Source organism: Parambassis ranga, chromosome 3, assembly GCF_900634625.1.
Source record: "Parambassis ranga chromosome 3, fParRan2.1, whole genome shotgun sequence".
NCBI lineage: Eukaryota > Metazoa > Chordata > Actinopteri > Ambassidae > Parambassis > Parambassis ranga.
In genome coordinates, this window is record NC_041024.1 from 24126067 (window position 1) to 24145492 (window position 19426).

Genomic DNA, 19426 nt, shown 5'->3' on the forward strand with positions numbered 1-19426 from the left:
TGACCGAGAACTATCAGTCTCAGTGGAGAGAAGTCAGAGGATTTATATCTTGTCTGGGGCTTATGTTGTACATGTGTGCTCAGTAAGCTTTATGGTGAGAGGTTAATAATTAACTGATGTTTGGAAAGTATGGCTGGGTGATAGTCAAACTATATTTGAATAAACATAATCTCTTTAAACTTACTTTTTATTATTTTTTCAAAGTTAAGTTACATAACAGTTACAAAACCTGCACACAAACGAAGCAGGAAAGATAGAGCAGTGTGAAGATAAAACTAGACCTGTCCAGTGAATTAACTGATACACTCCAAAGACAGTGAAACCACACTTGTAAAGCATGGTCCTTTAAACAAAACATAACACAGCAGATCTAGGTATGAACAGGAAGTCCATCTGCATTTACTGTATGCCCTGGAAAAGACATTTGCATCTTTGTTGAATTTCAAAAGACAGCACTGTTAGGACAGTGATAAGCAGAAACCCGAAAACAATACAGATTAGATCCAGAATAACCTTCAAAGATTAACACCTAATATTTATAAATCCACAGAGGTCTGTCCACTGTCTGTCCTGCATTTGGGTGTCTCAGACAAGGAAGATGAGGTCCATATTTCAGTCCTTGAAAGTGGCCACAGTTTGTGTGTCTGCTGCCCTCATGTTGTACATGGTTTTGTGCACCGGCCTTGGATTAGTAATAGACTTAAACTGTAATACAGTTGTTGGAAATTCAAATTGAAACTGTTAGTATATGTAGTTACAGCACATAAGACACAATGCAACTATTGTGTATTGTGAATAAAATGCTAGACTTTATCTAATACTAACCTATAGTATCTATACTAAACCAAAGACTTTGATACAAAGTAAATTCGGCTGAAAACAAGAGCTATTATGGAGCATGTACATATAACCTGTACAGATTATGGAATATTGTGGTGAAAGGCTACATGGCCGCAGCTTACCTCCTAACATGGATGTTTCGTGGCTATATTGTACCAGGATCAGGTTAGTATATCGGGCAGTACGTCTTTGAAATGTGAGAAACATTTTGCCCCTACACAGCGTTAAATCACATGAATATAACTTAATATGTGCAGTTACTGCATGCAAAGGGTCATTAAAAAGTGTATGTTCTTTTCATGCACTCCCATGATACCAAGTTGAAACCCCAGTCTGCAATTCACTTAACCCTGAGCCATACATGCTGCAGGTGTACACATGCACATTATTCATGTACCAATGCCTCAAGTGGGTGGGTCTGCATTGCAGCTAATTAAAGTACATATGACTAATAAACTAAAGACATGTAAAGTCAAAGTTTTCCTGTTATCAGTAACATGAGTCTGTATGCTGTATAAACCACAATAGTACACTGAAGTGAGCTTTTACTTTACGTTGTCACATTTGGAGTAGTGACTTTTTTTACTTGTGGATTGCTTTTATGATTTTCTCAATATTTTGCATTGTGAGCAGCTTATCAAACACTGGTTAATCTGTCAAAGGAATACTGCTGTAATGAGAGCTGCATTTGTTTATTATTCAAATCATTGCACCTGGAGAGCAGTGGACTACTGCACACCTATACTGTAGGCGTCTATGAATAACCCTGTGTCAAGAGACGACATGCAAATTTACAGAAAATTTGCTTTTTGGTGAATATTTACCCTTGGACTCACTCGAGGGATTTTAAATGTCACAGTAATATTATTTCTCTGTCTGAGACCCATAAATTCATTTTTAGATGGCATTTCACGTTTTTTTTTTTTTTTAACCTGGAACCCAGATCTTCATCAAACGCACCCTTTGTTCAGGCTAATTTAATTGTCTTTTGTTGAATGTGATTAAAAGCTTAAGATGTACTGTTCACAATATATAAGACTTTTTTCTTAGAAATATATCAGTAAAGACTGACACATCAAATACAGGATGGATTCAGGTGATCTGACCCTGCAAGTTAGTGCCAGGGGAACCGCACAAAGGCAGATGACCTATGTCATTCCATTGCAACTGAGGAGAGATTATAATGCCAACTTTAAGCTCATGGTGAGAAAGGATCAACATTGTTCAACATACTACGCCGCTGCTCAGCACCTTTATAGCCACATTTGTGCTGTAAGCAGGGTTTGAGAAGAGAGTTGCACTTAATTGTCTACATGCTGTATCACATTTGAAATTCAAAACAGACTTGTATTATTGCAAAATATGTCTGTCGCTCTCTTTTTATGGCAAACAATAGCTCTGTGGATCTCACAAAGGGTGACTGTATAGTCTGAAGGACGGTGAACATGTTCAACTACCAGCATTCATTAAAACTGATAAAATACAGGTACATATACATAAATACGCAAAAAAACAGAAAAATGTTGAGAGCTGCTCTAACTTTTTAACCCCCTCATGTTTGTTCACTTTGTATGTCAGTGCTGTACATCTCTCTGAGAGGCCAACCTCATGTTGTAGCTGAATCACTTGCTGCCCGGCTGACACAGCACCTGGTGTCATGATGTTACCTCGCATCACTGCAATGTCAGTTCTGTAATATACAGTAAATCAACTACCTCAGCGAGTCTGGCCCCGTCCATTCACATGTAAGGTCTCAGCATGCACCATGCTTACTGTGACCTCCCAGCAGCACTTGTGTTAACATGACAGCGGTGCGGTGGGATTATAGGTTTAGTTTGTATGTAAAAGCAGGGCTGGGGGAAAAAATAACTACATGAAGTTATTTAGGCCATATTGTGAGCAAAATGTGTCTTATTAGCATTGCCAAGAAAAGGACTGATGAGGCAATACAGAGGTGGATATCTGAACATAAAATCATAACTATTTGCATAAAACTCTAGAATAAACATGGAGCAGGTGAATCAGCAGTTCACATCTTTGGAAGTTATTAAAATGCAAAAGTTTATATTTGAGGGGGAAATGAAATTGAGTAAATCTTCAGAGAAGGTGTTTGCAGAGGACACATTGCCAAGTCAGGTACTGCATCATTTCCTGATGAATACCATGAAAGCAGGGCAGAGACACATGACACTTTCTGAATCAGACTGTGTGTGAGAATCGGTGTGTACATGCAGACATTTTGTTTTGCGTGGCTCAAACGCACTTCAGAGCATTCATGCTCTCTTCAAGTGTGCATTGTGTGCAAGTTAAGCTTAAATACACATCGACCCAATGTGCTTCGCTACTGCCAAACCCCCCTTGTGTAGGCGTGAGGCCACGCTGACCCTGGGTACTGATGCAATGCTCTGTGTGAATATGTGTATGTTTGTTGCAGCAGCAATGCTGCTAGTTGCTGATTGCCAGCCTGTTCTGACACTAAAGCAGGAGGCAATGTAAGTTGTTTCATGAACATGTGGAAACTGACGATGAATCCACTGTGAGACTTTTGAGATTTGTGTAATGTTAATAGTCTATTATAAACATTATGAATGTATATTTTAAGCATTCATTAAACTTAACGGCGAGTTTAAAACAGTGGATGTGAACCACAGGTTCCTGGGTGAAGGTCAGCCTCACTGTCTGTACCAACCTCCTAACATGGACTTTTGCACCTACGTATGTCAGTCCCATGATCAGATAATGATGGGTAACCATGGATTCCTGACCTCCTAATACATTTTTTGCAGCCGTATTGGTCCCATGTTTGGAAGACAAATGGCATTTAAAATGTGAAACACAGCAACACAGGGATGACTTGGCGGCATAGACACAAACAGGTGTCACTCCATCACTACCATCACAAGCCTCAAGCCTGTTATTCATTCTAGGTGTATTTTGGTTGGTCAGGGTGACTATGATGTTTAACTTTGTAATTTGCTCTCTGTTTGTTTGCTCACATGCGCACAGGAATACTGTGGTTGTCATGCTCACCCAGGAATAGCAGTAGTGCACACACACAAGCAACACACACTGACGTACACATATTAAGCTGATTTCTGCTAAATGTACTTACTAATAGCAATATAATGGTATTTTCCAATATATAACTCTTCGTAGTTGGACAGGAAATGGAATAATCTTAATACATCTGAGTAGGCGGCACCCCTTAAGGATGCCTTGTTGTCAATTTACTCCCTCATCCTTGATCTTCTGAAAGTTCCTCTGAGTTTACAGAGTAATGGAAAGGCACTGAAGTTGGCAGAGGGATTTCCCTGAGCAGACGTGTCGAGAGAGGAAGTCAACAAGTGTCAGAGACAGCAAGTGTGAGAGACAACCTGAGCCAGGAGTTAGAAGGAGGAGAGGAAGAAGAAAAAAAAACAGGAGAGAAGATTAGAGGATTATAGAGGGAGGAAGTCAGATGGCAGGTTTAGATGCAAATATGAGTAAAGAGGAGGAAGAGGAAATACAACAGCGAGGAAGACTTTGATTGTAGTGAAGGAGAGAAGGAGTCAATAAAAGGAATGAAATACATTATGGATGCAAAGAAAGAAAGGAGAGGGGGAGAAAAAGAGAGAGGTGTGCTCTGAGCAGTAATAGATGACCACAGGGTAAAAACATCAGTTAACAAAACAAAGTTGTTCTGCATTTTATGGCCCACCGTGTTTCTGGGAGGCAGAACATATTTACTGCAAGACTCTACTGTGATATGCTGCTATAGTCATTTATTCACAGGATTCATCAGGATTTTGCAGGAACTTCAATTTTACATTACAATTAAAGGTACAAATTGTCAAATCTCACATATTAAAAATACAGTTACTCTGAGTACTACCATAACAATAAGTTGAGTGTAACATGATCATTTATTGTGTAGCGGTAAGAAGGGACCACTGAAAAAAGACAGATACCCAATTATTTTTTTAATCAAGTGGTATTACACTATTGTGTCTGTTGTCTGTATGTTTATTGTGTCTGTATCTTTATTGATGCTAAATGCAGCAGCTAGGGTTGGCATTGGTGTTCTTAGCTGTTGTAATGTCATGCATAATGAAAGTAAGTATCTAGTGTACATGCAAGTGTTGCTACACCTCTGCTTTCTCCAGCAGATCATCATGCAGGTTGGTTGTTGGATGGTTTTCGACGCCGTTGAGTGAAAAGATGAGTAAGAAAAAGGCAGAGCACAGGAAAAACAATATAACCTTTTCTGAACACTTTGTGCCTTCAGAGCAGGATTTGACGACTAAAGTACAGTTTCACTTTTCTTTGGAGCACAAGTGATGTGTGGCGTTGTACTGACTTTTGGTACACCCCATGGTTCCAGAAGAGGCTGCAAGTGGCATGAAATGGAAGAGAATGATATTGAAGTTATACTCTGTTGGAACTATTACCTGTGCTTCTTCCTGACAACATATTTAGTCTTAAGCAGCAAACCTGCTCTCAGAGTAACTACTGCTGAGACCATACAACACATCACGACTCATTTTAAGATATTTATTTATTGCAGCACAGTTATGTTTTAAGGAGACCTCATCACTTTTAAAACACTAAGTGGTGATGATTTCTCTGCACATTTTTCATGCTGCAAGTTCTGCTCATCCTACTGCTGTCTAATCAACTCGTCTGCTCTTCATTCAGTAATAAGCAAACAAGCAAGCGCAGCACAGCTAAAGCAAATCAGACTTAACATATTCCACAAATGAATCAAAAATCTGTTAATAAGAGCAGTTTTTCTTTTGGCACCATTTTTGACACGGTATTATTAAGGTGAGTTGAAGTGAAGTGACTTACTGTTACCATGGTGACAGCAGAGTTTGTTTTTTGGTAAAAACAAACTTGCTGTGGCAACCAAACTTGCATTTTCTTCAGGAAATGCAAGTAATTATTTATGCATTTGACCAGGTTGGTTTACAGTCTGCAATCTTATTAAAGATATTAAACATTAAACATTTTCCATGTCTTCGGTTGGCTCAGCATATCTTCAGAATGCATGGGCCGATTCAAACCATTCAAACATCATTTTATTTATTTTTATTTTATTCTACTTTTAATATTTTAAATTGTTTTTATGTCTCATTGACTTACCTTGTGCAATTCCTGTCTTATTTTATAAATTTCACTGGATGGTAGTTTAACCACTCACTGTTGTTCCTGTTTTGATTTTATCGTACAGCACTTTGAAACTGTGTTTAAAAAAGTGCTATATAAATAAAATTATTATTATAATCTTCTTCCTCATCAACCTCTCTGGGTCTTATTTTGGTTTGATGAGGCAGGGTGTCCTCTTGTCTGTCCTGCTGACACACATCTACCTCACAGGGTTCCTCATCAGTATCTGTGCCACTATCAGAACTGTTTTCCAATTCGACCATATTCAAGTCATCCTGTCTTTGGCCTTCAGGCTAATGGTCCTCCTCTACAATATCAGGTATGTTGTAATGAATTCTGCGGATGTTTACTAACACCTGCTCATGTAGTAGGGGAGTCCTAACCACCATCATAGGATGGATATCTTCTACCCATACATTATGCATACGGTTCAGGAAGCGTTGCAGTTCATTACGAAGTATTAATTGAGTCCCATCTCCTCTATCAAGATGTACACTTCTATGACGTTCAGGTTGATTGCCTAATTCGCCTTCATCTCCGCGTCCGTCCATTTATGCTCCAAAGATTGCGCAAAGGATAAACCAATAATACTACTGTGCTTCAAAAAGCCTCAAAAACTTCTAAGATACTTGAGCGGTACGGATCCAAGCAATGACGGTGTATTGCAGGGGAGCTCCAGTTACAGTCTATCAATCTAGGTTGTGATGTCATAGTGATCACTATGACATCACAACAGGTGAACAGAATAAACTTACATGATCAATACAATACGGCTGTAATCTCATTATGTTTCGTTGTGTTTTGACCTTTAGGGCCACCGTACATTCCTGTTTAATAGTCTCTGGTTTGGCTTTGCAGCAGTCATGCAGAACTCGTCATAACACCGGTGGTTTAAACTGAAACTTAAAGGTAGGGTAGGAGATTTTGAAAACTCAGTGAGAGTCAGCCAGATTTTGAAAATAAACACACGCCCCTTTCTCTCGGAGTTCACCACGAAGCCACGCCTCCCAACCAGTCTGTGACTTCAGCCATCATGCACGTACCTCTCTGGTGCGCAGAGCAGGAAGAGAGTGACAACCAGCCAATACTCTGAGCAGGGTCCACCCGGAGGATTGGCTGATGTTTTTAGGATTTTATAGCTTCCACAGATGATTAATATTCTTCCTTTTAAATCGAAACTGCCAGACTAATCGGTTGCTATCGGATTGTAAAGAGAAGTTACACTAATTCAACAAAAAGTGCATCAGAATGAAATCTCCTACCCTACCTTTAAGAAAATCCCACATGCCCTGAACGAAGTACGGTGATGAACTGCTGCACTCCTGTATCTAAGGATGGTCCTCTGACACCTGAGGCTCCGAAACATGCGAGGTAGCTCATAAAGCAAAGTTTCGAACCACTGTGCCGAGGCTTGCTTCGGTCACGTGACTAGTGACGTTTGAACCGTTCAGTGACGTGTGAAGCAGTTGAGTGCTTCCAGCGGCATTTAAGTCATGTGATTGGTCTGGGTTGTCGAGTGTGTTCAGGGGTATGACGTCCCTATTTATCTATATAGCTACATCGATACATAGTAATAGATTCATTGGTTAGATTAGTTAGAAATATATTAGCTACATTGAAACATTTATTAAATATGAGTTAAATATTACTTAGATACACAAGTTTGAACACAAACGATTCACAATTATTTTATTATTTATATCTAAGAATTTCATTAAACGCAGTTAATCGCAATTTGTCTTTGTGCACATTTTAGTAAAAGAAATGTTATTGATCACGTTTCTCTTGCATAGGAAAAACTTTCTGTGTGTGTGAGGACCCCTTGCTGATTTGTGTCTCATAAGTTTCTAACTCAGACCCTCTCAGACCTAAACCGACAATGATACAACTACACCACCATCGAGCTTCGTTCTCCACCGCAAAAATTTGAATTGGATTAATTATGATGTTGGATTATCTCTAATTATTAGAATAGAATAGAATATACTTTATTAATCCCTTTGGGAAGGTCCCTTGTGGATATTCAGGATTATTTATCCCCTTCAAATGTAACTTTGTATGATAATTTTGTGCAGTGAAAATGAAAATTTAATGTATTTTATTGTGTCAGCCTGAAACCAGTCAACCATGTAGTGTAGTCAAACGAGACTGTGCACAGCGATTTAAATCCCAAACAATCCATGAACCAATAACACACACCGCAATTCATTTTATTCACCACTAGATGTCCTACTCAAGCACTAGTGAGACGTGTGTCCCTAACCTCATCATACCATATACAGCCAAATGTTCTACAAGCAGCTGGAATAGATATTGTTTTATGCATTTGTCAGTTTCTTCAGACAGTGTCTTTAATATTTCATGGATACTGTATATTAAAGTCTTTATGTTTAAACACAATCTAATCTTAACCATAATCCAGCCCTGAATTCTGTTCATTTAGTTTTTCATAGTATTTTCTCTCACTTGTAAGCACACTGAACTGCATAGGCATGAAAGGTCTTCATTGAATTTATAAACATTAGATATATTATACATTTGATGTTTGATATATTTAATCAGCCCTTTAGAATTCGTCTTAACATTGTACCGATGACTATCTGCACAGTGCTATGTGCAGAATCTACACACATGCAGCAGTGCATCCTGATTAAGAAGTTATATATATATAACCCACAATAAATTCTGAATATTTCTACATTATTAATGGACTGTTAGTGTGTATGTAGTGAAGTCCCTGTGTCTCACAGCTCTGACAGAGTCTGTGTTGCTCTTTACTTCGCCAAATTGCAACAACAATGGTTGTGAACGTCACATTGTTACATAGGAAGGATGCTACAATGCAAACAGCACCCATTAGATGTTGACAAAGCCTAAACAGAGGGTTGTATCATGCAGTCCAGCCAGGCCATACATCTGCACGTGATTTTTTCATTAAGCAAATCATTAACAATTTATTAAATAATCTTTATTATTCCCTGTAACTGATCTCTGTATTTGTGCAACATTAAATTCATGATGTAAGATTTGTTTCCTAAATGTCTCAGAGTTATTATGTGGTGTGTGAGAGGACAGCTATACATACTGCATTAAATTATCTTCACCTTTTTGCAGGTAAAAGTAAAGAGGCTGAAATTAAGAGGATAAACAAAGAACTGGCAAATATTCGTTCCAAATTTAAAGGTAAGTTCTGACAAACTTCAAGTAGAGGAGGTCACATAGTATGGAAAGTCACGCTTTGACAGGACATTTCATCCAAACACTGACTACTCTTTTGACTTCTCTGCCCACTGTGAACTTGTTGGTCTTAATCCATTGGTGTTGTTTCTCTCGCCACCTGTTGCAGGCTGCCTATAATTAGTTTGCTCCAGTAGGAAGCTCCCTCTTGTGTCCATTGTGTCCAGACTTTTGTCCTATGGTCATTCCATTCAAGGTTCCATTCATGATTAAGAAGTCAAGGCTGCATAGGAACAGGACTTAACTGCCTAAGAAGTCTTTAACAGAGACTGCTTCTTCTGGAGCTCAGGCTTCTTCAGTGGTGGTGTTGTTTCTCTTGCCACCTGTTGCAGGCTGCTCAAGTTCATTCACTTATTTCCAGAAGTGAAGGCCACAATCCAAGATGTCCCCCGTTCAGATAGCCAGCTTCGAAACTCTGATGTGGAGCTTCAGCAGAGAGCTGTTGAATACCTGAGGATTGGTAGGTCATTATACAGTCCACAGTTGTCTTATGGTTAGAGCAGTGTTTGCCACCTTTATTGAGCCACGACACATTTTTTACATATAAGGAAATCCCACGGCACATTCCCTCCCTGTCTCTCGGGCTCTGGGTTTACACTTCTCTGCTTTCTGTATCGTGCACAGCGGTGCTCACACCCAGTTAAGGTAGAGCTAACCGTTTCCTGTATGTTACAAACCCAAAGATCCTGCATCATAACCATCATAACACATGTACAGTGTCGTATTTTGCTGATGCTTTTGCCCTTTTCTCTGTTAACATTTTGTAGTTATTTTTTGTAGAAATGTTTTTCTAAGAAGCAGATTGTTAGCTGCATTACTCTGCATGGTGTCATTGGTGGAAACATCGTCAAGCTAAGTACAACACAGGTCAGATGAACAGTTGTGAGACAGACACATTAACAAAGAGTTGTGTTGTTGCTGTGTGCGTATATTACTTGTTGTTTTGTGTCATTTGTTGCACCGTGTAACAGCCTGTTAATCATGACGACACAGTGCAATAGAGCATTCCTGGGGTTTCCGTAGCACCCAAAGGTTTTACAAAGCATTGCATTTAGATACCATTTAATACCACCTTAAATGAAATTTCAAGTTATTTTTATAATTATTTGAAGTTATTTGAGATTGTACTCACTCCATTGTCAAAGGGCTCCTCAGACTCATAGGGCCTTCTTCCTCCACATGTCCCCTCTCCACCTGACTTCTTTGGATACATGCCTGTCTCTAGATAAGCAGAAAGGTCATATATATATATATTGTGGATATAAACAGGAATATTTCTCAGTAAAATTGTTCTGTTCTGAGCAGAAACTACCAACAGTAAGTCCTCCTCTGTAGCAGCAGACCAAACTGCCGTCGTATTTATGAAGCAGCACAGAAGGGGAGGGAGGGAGATTAGGACGCATCATCTTTGATCAGGATGACATCATGATTCACACAGCATGCATCACAATAAAATCAAGCTTACACAGTTTTTTTTAGTTTTAAATCATAGCAAGCTAAAAGTATTTGGATTTTTAGGGTACATTTACTTTCAATCAGGACTTTCAAAATAAAAGCAAGGTGTGTAGAAATGTAGGCAGCCAGATGCACAACTAATCATGTCATCACATGAGTTGAAAGATGCACAAAACTATGCAGCATCCTAATGCAAATGAAAAGAAATAGTACTTCCTGTCTTGTGCAGGTCAGAATAATGTTCAAAAGAATTTCCAGTTTACAAGCCCTCATCATCAAGAAGCAACATTAAGAGTGAAAATAATGAGGTTTCCCTCTAGAGAAAAGAAGTTAATGGGGGCTCATACTCTCTGAGGAATGTCTTGTGGCTGCATTGGTTCTCTCTGAGCATCTTGGTGCTGAGCTGCTTTTTAATGTCAAATCAAACATTTTATATGGAGTATTAATGCTGAGGATGAGGTAACATCTGCAGGTGTAGCAGTTCAAAGATTCCAGATATGTTTCAAACTATGTTACCACAGAAAGCTAGCTCCAGTTTAGCATGAATGTATAACATTTATAGGATTGTTTGGGTTTTCCTTGTTTTCTCAATGTAAACCTTAGCTTTCTGCCGGCACTGTTAAGCAAGAACCTTCGTGCAGTGTGTCACCACAGAACAGCAAACATGGGAATTTACCCTGAAAAATGAAAACAGTTTGTACAGACAGTATAAAGACAATATGTATAGTTACAGTTCTGCACAGGCACGGCTTATCTCACACTAGCCGGAGCTGCGTGAGGTCTCTTTTAAGACGTCTCCATCAGTCCTCTGATTCATTGCAGAGGAGCTTTTTGCTGCTGTGGCACTGAAGCACAACACATTCCCTGTCTCACATGTGGTACTATTTAGATTTCTTGGTACATTACTGGCTCATTCATCCATCTATCCATCCATTCATTCGTTCCTGTGTGGTAACATTTTTACCACACATGATCATTTCTTCCACTCATGATTTGATTCTATAAAGTAGCTAGTGATGTTTCAGTGTTGGCCTGATGCATGCTGTACTGTACTTTTATTTACGTATTATTCCTCAAACTGCATGTGCAATGGTCTTTGCTCCACGGCTGTGGGTACACCACATGCCCATTTTGGACATTGAATGTATCTATAATGGAGAAGTGTGCGGTTATAGCAAGAGACAGGAAGTCTTGGCTACTATAATTACTTGAAATGATCTCCAGGAGGCTCCATATGAAATCAGGTGCATTTAAACACATTCAGAGCCGGATCTGACCTTCATCAACTCTCTGACATGAACATGAGTGATGCATGTGACCAGTACTGAGTTAGTGCAGCCAGGATTAGCAGAGAGGTTAACCTGACCTTGGTGGAGTTTCTTTGAGCTGTGATGAATGGCAGCCTTAGACCCAGATCCATCTACTCTCTGTTTATACAATTAGACAGCCACGCCTTTATTGTTTATGGGCCCCGTAGAGTCTTTCTTTATATTATGCTACTGTACTTCCAGCAATGAAACAATTTGACATGCAGCAATTCACATGTAGAAAGTAACCTCTGTGCATAAGGCTGAGAGGAAGACCCCTGCTAGATCAAGACTATATCACATGATCTAGCAGGGGGTTCAAATCTCAGCAGGTCCAAGGACAGCTCTGCTGAATAGTGCACCCTCTGTTTGTATAGTCCTGCAGACTCTCTTTGATGAAATGATGTTACACCATTACAAATTAGACTGAGTATGAAGGTCAGGTAGGTAACATTTACATGGGGGGTGCAGAACTTTGCACTCTGTTTCTATTGTCCTTGATGGCAAATATTAGCAGGCTCTAATTCAGCTCTGCCAAATATTGCAGCCTGTTTGTTACACCCCCTGAAACCTGAAGGTCAGGTTAACCTCTCAGCTAATCCTGGCTGCACTAACTCAGTACTGGTCACATGCATCACTCATGTTCATGTCAGAGAGTTGATGAAGGTCAGATCCGGCTCTGAATGTGTTTAAATGCACCTGATTTCATATGGAGCCTCCTGGAGATCATTTCAAGTAATTATAGTAGCCAAGACTTCCTGTCTCTTGCTATAACCGCACACTTCTCCATTATAGATACATTCAATGTCCAAAATGGGCATGTGGTGTACCCACAGCCGTGGAGCAAAGACCATTGCACATGCAGTTTGAGGAATATACGTAAATAAAAGTACAGTACAGCATGCATCAGGCCGACACTGAAACATCACTAGCTACTTTATAGAATCGCATCATGAGTGGAAGAAATGATCATGTGTGATAAAAATGTTGCCACACAGGAACGAATGAATGGATGGATAGATGGATGAATGAGCCAGTAATGTACCAAGAAATCTAAATAGTACCACATGTGAGACAGGGAATGTGTTGTGCTTCAGTGCCACAGCAGCAAAAAGCTCCTCTGCAATGAATCAGAGGACTGATGGAGGATATCCTGCAGACGTCTTAAAAGAGACCTCACGCAGCTCCGGCTAGTGTGAGATAAGCCGTGCCTGTGCAGAACTGTAACTATACATATTGTCTTTATACTGTGTACAAACTGTTTTCATTTTTCAGAGTAAATTCCCATGTTTGCTGTTCTGTGGTGACACACTGCACAAAGGTTCTTGCTTAACAGTGCCGGCAGAAAGCTAAGGTTTACATTGAGAAAACAAGGAAAACCCAAACAATCCTATAAATTTTATACATTCATGCTAAACTGGAGCTAGCTTTCTGTGGTAACATAGTTTGAAACATATCTGGAATCTTTGAACTGCTACACCTGCAGATGTTACCTCATCCTCAGCATTAATACTCCATATAAAATGTTTGATTTGACATTAAAAAGCAGCTCAGCACCAAGATGCTCAGAGAGAACCAATGCAGCCACAAGACATTCCTCAGAGAGTATGAGCCCCCATTAACTTCTTTTCTCTAGAGGGAAACCTCATTATTTTCACTCTTAATGTTGCTTCTTAATGACGAGGGCTTGTAAACTGGATGTTTCCTAATCCAGCATCATTAACACACCATGCAGTCTTCATGATTCACTCTAATTGTTTTTCCTCTAAGACTATAACCCTTTGATTAGATAATGCTCTGGATCATGATTCAGGATCCAGAACATGTTAAAAAACAGGACAGTATACTGAGCAGTCACTTCCTGTATCTGTGTCACATGTTCTTTATTCTTGCCCCGCCCCTTTAGTAGACTAGTGGTGTGCCCTAAATCTATTGAATGTGATCAGATTGTGAGCTCTTCTGTCACCGCATGTAAATTCTTTTGAACTGCACAAGACAGGAAGTACTATTTCTTTTCATTTGCATTAGGATGCTGCATAGTTTTGTGCATCTTTGAGTGCATCTTTCAACTCATGTGATGACATGATTAGTTGTGCATCTGGCTGCCTACATTTCTACACACCTTGCTTTTATTTTGAAAGTCCTGATTGAAAGTAAATGTACCCTAAAAATCCAAATACTTTTAGCTTGCTATGATTTAAAACTAAAAAAAACTGTGTAAGCTTGATTTTATTGTGATGCATGCTGTGTGAATCATGATGTCATCCTGATCAAAGATGATGCGTCCTAATCTCCCTCCCTCCCCTTCTGTGCTGCTTCATAAATACGACGGCAGTTTGGTCTGCTGCTACAGAGGAGGACTTACTGTTGGTAGTTTCTGCTCAGAACAGAACAATTTTACTGAGAAATATTCCTGTTTATATCCACAATATATATATATATGACCTTTCTGCTTATCTAGAGACAGGCATGTATCCAAAGAAGTCAGGTGGAGAGGGGACATGTGGAGGAAGAAGGCCCTTTGACTCTGAGGAGCCCTTTGACAATGGAGTGAGTACAATCTCAAATAACTTCAAATAATTATAAAAATAACTTGAAATTTCATTTAAGGTGGTATTAAATGGTATCTAAATGCAATGCTTTGTAAAACCTTTGGGTGCTACGGAAACCCCAGGAATGCTCTATTGCACTGTGTCGTCATGATTAACAGGCTGTTACACGGTGCAACAAATGACACAAAACAACAAGTAATATACGCACACAGCAACAACACAACTCTTTGTTAATGTGTCTGTCTCACAACTGTTCATCTGACCTGTGTTGTACTTAGCACTGTGTACTGAGAGGGAAATCAAGGAAGAGGTCACTTGCCTCTACTCATGTCCAAAAGAAGATGTTTTCTGTTGCAGTCCTTACTGAACAGACGGAGAACAGTGGGCGTTGTGCTCATTCTAATGATTTCAGCCCTGGTGCAGCACTTTCTTGGGTCCCCAGTAACACACATATAAAGCATGAAAGAGAAAGAAACACTGAAAACTGAGACACACTTACACAGATTTCTTGTTTATACCTTCACCATTATTATGCACAGTAACTACATAGCCTACTCCAAATATCATCCTCCCCGATATTAGTGTTATTCCCTGTTAGCCACCTAGCTAGGCCACAAGTAACTGTCATGTCTCCCAGATTACTGAAAATTACCAACCGTGGGCTGTGGGCTGTTGCTTAAATTGGACCGACAACACCTCGTTCTGTGACACATCAGAGGCAAGTTCACCTACATGCAGCATACTACACGCTTAACTGCAGTGTTTGTGTAGTTACTCTCACTGCCACAAGGGGGAGACAAAGGTTCCACAATGTCACAGCATATACTGTACTTTTATATTGCTGCCTGTGGATCTGTGGATCTCGGCGGATGTGTCTCATTAGTGTTGTGTTAAAGAACAAACTTGCATGTTTCTTTGATGACATAACTTCTGTATAATGTTTTGTTCTAAATAAACAAGATTAGCAGTAAAACTGAGGACAATAAGGACTGCAGGAACCTCTCCGCTGGAATCCCCACCAGCTCTTTGAAAGGCTCTGCAACCATCATATTCACCCTGAAGAATGAAGTTGGTGGTCTTGTCGAGGCACTTAAGCTTTTTCAGGTTGGTCTCTTGTCTCTTATCTGAAGTCATTTCTATATCTATTCTATCTCTGTGCTCAAATTTGATAGAGCTTGACTGTGATTGTGTTTGGAATCAACCCGACATGCTGTACGTTTGTGTATATGCAGGAAAAACATGTCAACCTTGTTCATATTGAGTCTCGGAAATCTAAACGAAGCAATTCAGACTATGAGATCTTTGTCGACTGTGACACAGACCGCCAACGGCTCAAGGAGCTGACTCAGCTGCTCAGGAGCCACACTGATATTGTTGACATTACTCCAGTGGATGGCTCCACTCAGCTTCATGATGGTAGGCCCCATTTTATGTTCACTGAGGGTTACAGTGTATACAGAATATTTGAAGTCATGATTCCATACTGCAGATTATATCTGCATTGTATTTCAGATCTGTTTGGAGTTCCCTGGTTCCCTAAGAAGATCTCTGACTTGGACCTGAGTGCCAATAAGGTCCTGATGTATGGATCGGAGCTAGATGCAGATCATCCAGTATGTGTCAGACACAGCTCTTATATGTTTTGCATACATGTCTGTTTCTCTTGTGAATGTGACAAAGTTAGCTAAAGTCTAATTTCTTTCTGTTATACTAAAGAATTATAAACTGAGATTGTGACTGTTTGCAGGGATTTAGGGACCCCATATATCGAAAGAGAAGAAAATATTTTGCTGACTTGGCTATGAACTACAAACAGTAAGTTACTGTAGATCTTTCTGTGCATAAAGTATAGTGTGATGCTGTGAATGTACTGGAAGGTTGATGTCATAATGTTCATATGACAGAGATATTTGAAATGTGTATGTTATGTATATGGTTTTGTCATAAAGTCAGTGTTTTGTGAGGTCACAGTGATCTTTGACCAATAGTATGTAGAAAGATATAGATTGACATTGACTTGACTTTATTGATCGCGCAGAAGGAAGAGATATTACTTTCTCAAATTGATAAAGCTCAAGTGACAGCTTGTCCTAAACTGCAGTTTGCCCCCATGGCCTCTGGGCCTCTGGAGGATTAACACAGGCGGAAGTAACCAAATCAAGGAAAACTACCAAAATAAATCTGGAAGAGCGACAAAGAAGGATAAACACCAGAAACAATACTCCCCAAACTATGGACGATGTTTATATTTAGTGGGCATTTTTAGAAAATCAGAAGAGAATCAGTCAAGGTTTTGCTCAGATATTGATAAGAGATATATCGATAGAGGTTTTGATGAGATACAGCCTTTAGTTCAAAACTACCATGTGATCCCTCATTTACTTCCAATAAATGAACAGGTACAATATAAACTGTTGTTCACATTATTTAATCTTCTAAAGATGTATTCTCCATCCTTCCCAGTGGCGATCCTATTCCTCGTGTAGATTACACAGCAGAAGAGGTGCGTACCTGGGGCACAGTGTACAGGGAGCTCAACAAGCTATACCCCAGCCATGCCTGCAAAGAGTATCTGAAGAATCTCCCCCTGCTGACCAAAAACTGTAACTACAGTGAAGACAACATCCCCCAGCTGGAGGATGTCTCAGGCTTCCTCAAAGGTCGCACCTCAGCCTCATGCATCATAGATAAAAACACATCATTTGTGTCTGGAACTTAAAGACGGTGTGTGTTTGTGTGAACAGAGCGGTCAGGCTTCATCATCCGGCCCGTAGCAGGGTACCTCTCTCCGAGGGACTTCCTAGCAGGTCTGGCCTTTAGAGTGTTCCACTGCACTCAGTATGTGCGCCACAGCTCAGAGCCTTTGTACACACCTGAACCGTGAGTATGCACACACACAGTGCAGATACTCTCCAAAGTATGGCCACAGTTTCTTTGTGTTTATATCTTTCATTGTGTGTGTGTGTGAGATGCAGAGATACTTGCCATGAGCTGCTCGGTCATGTCCCTCTGCTGGCTGAGCCCAGCTTCGCAAAGTTCTCTCAGGAGATTGGTTTGGCATCACTGGGATCTTCAGACGACGCCGTGCAGAAACTGGCAACAGTGAGAAAACACACATAACTTCAAACCTGTGTCACACAGCTCTGTAGACCCTACGCTATGATGAAAAGAAAACAAGTGAGGCTTTGACAGACAGCAAACAAACTGTACAATACAAACATACTTCTCACTTTACATCCAAAAGATAAACAAGCTAACAAAACCAATACTCAGAAGTAATCAATATAACAAATGTTAATCTGGTTTCAGCTTTTAGTCAACAGATATTCAAGATTAAAGAAGTTTAACATCATATAGGCTTCACAGCCAAGGCTCCACTGAGCAATGAAATTCTTACTTAGTGAGTTCCCTTCACACGACTAAAATACACAAAATAACTAAACTCAGATAAAGAAAATTCAACTTTACTCTCAGCACAGAAAAATTAAACAAGTGAATACTATGTACAAAAAGGTAACGTTAGTTGTGCATTACTGTCACAGAGGCAGGAGATTCAGAAAATATTGCAAATATAAATATATATATAAATATTGATTATGTTGTATGTATGTGTTTTAAAGATCAAAACGCATCGTGTCAAATTTGCATTGAAGTCTAATCTTGGCATACATTTATCTCAAATCAGGGCACACAAACCAAACTTGCACAGGTGCAACAAACCAAGACATACTTCTTGATTAAGCTGCAGCATTTTCTTCTGTATTGAAAGCCATAGGATGGACAGGATGATGTCATTTTCTCCATCTGTTTGTTGTAGTGTTACTTCTTCACAGTGGAGTTTGGCCTGTGTAAGCAGGATGGCAGGCTGCGGGCCTACGGAGCAGGACTACTCTCCTCTGCTGCTGAACTTAAGGTGACCTTTGACCTGTACTGTATTCAGCTTGATAGCTTTGATTTATTTGAATGAATTCACCTACACTGACTGGTCGTAGCTTATTGTAGCACTTCACATGTCTCTGCTGCTAACCGCAGGCTGTTATTAATATCGTGTGACTAAAACACAAAGCGCACCTTTCTTCTATTAGCATGTTTTGTCTGGCACGGCCAGTACCCTGCCATTTGAGCCTGCAGTGACCTGTAACCAGGAGTGCATGATAACCACCTTCCAACAAGTCTATTATGTGGCTGAAAGTTTTGAGGAAGCCAAGAACAAACTGAGGTAAGTGGAACTCTAATGTAGCTATAACCCATTGGTAAAGTTTTATATTCTCACGTTTGCAGTGTCCACCCAGGCCTTTTCTCTCATTTAAAACCATTCTTAAATAAAAAGTCTGCCTGATTTTCTTTTTGCTTTAAGCATTCTTTGATATACATTTTGTTCTGTGTCTACAGGGAGTTTGCCAAGACCCTTGGGCGTCCATTCACAGTACGGTACAACCCGTACACCCAGAGTGTGGACATCCTTAAGGACATCAACAACATTAATGTTGCAGTGAAAGACATCCAGCATGAGCTGGACATCGTAGAAGACGCCTTAAATCGGATCAGCAAACACCTGAGAGTCTAATGAGGGGGACCACCACAGACAGGACACCTAAATATCAATGTATCAATGAAATATAAAGTTAAATAAGCAGCACCCACCCTCCATACGCTTCAACACTGGTACCAGTGATCGTGATAGAAGTGTTCGGCTGATTTTACAATGGTGTAACAGTAAAACCATGGCAACATTGTATATGCCACAATTACACATGTGACCTGAGACATGTGTCCCGTTCAGTCATGTCAGGAAATCAGGAAATGCCTCAGTGCTGATTGTTGCTGTTTTTATGCTAATTTATGTGAACTATATAAATAAATTAATGTCTTAAATATAGACTGAAGCTC

General features: G+C 39.8%; 1 protein-coding gene across 1 annotated transcript; it reads left to right on the plus strand.

Annotated features, from left to right (window-relative positions):
• The first annotated feature begins 14356 nt into the window (after positions 1-14356).
• LOC114433141 (tryptophan 5-hydroxylase 1-like) lies at positions 14357-19168 on the plus strand. Its single transcript, XM_028401504.1, has 11 exons — positions 14357-14534; positions 15497-15640; positions 15769-15952; positions 16049-16149; positions 16284-16351; positions 17000-17196; positions 17281-17416; positions 17512-17638; positions 18354-18449; positions 18622-18755; positions 18929-19168. The coding sequence occupies exons 1-11, from the start codon at positions 14454-14456 to the stop codon at positions 19101-19103; spliced, it is 1443 nt and encodes a 480-aa protein (XP_028257305.1). The 5' UTR covers positions 14357-14453; the 3' UTR covers positions 19104-19168.
• The last annotated feature ends 258 nt before the right edge of the window (positions 19169-19426 follow it).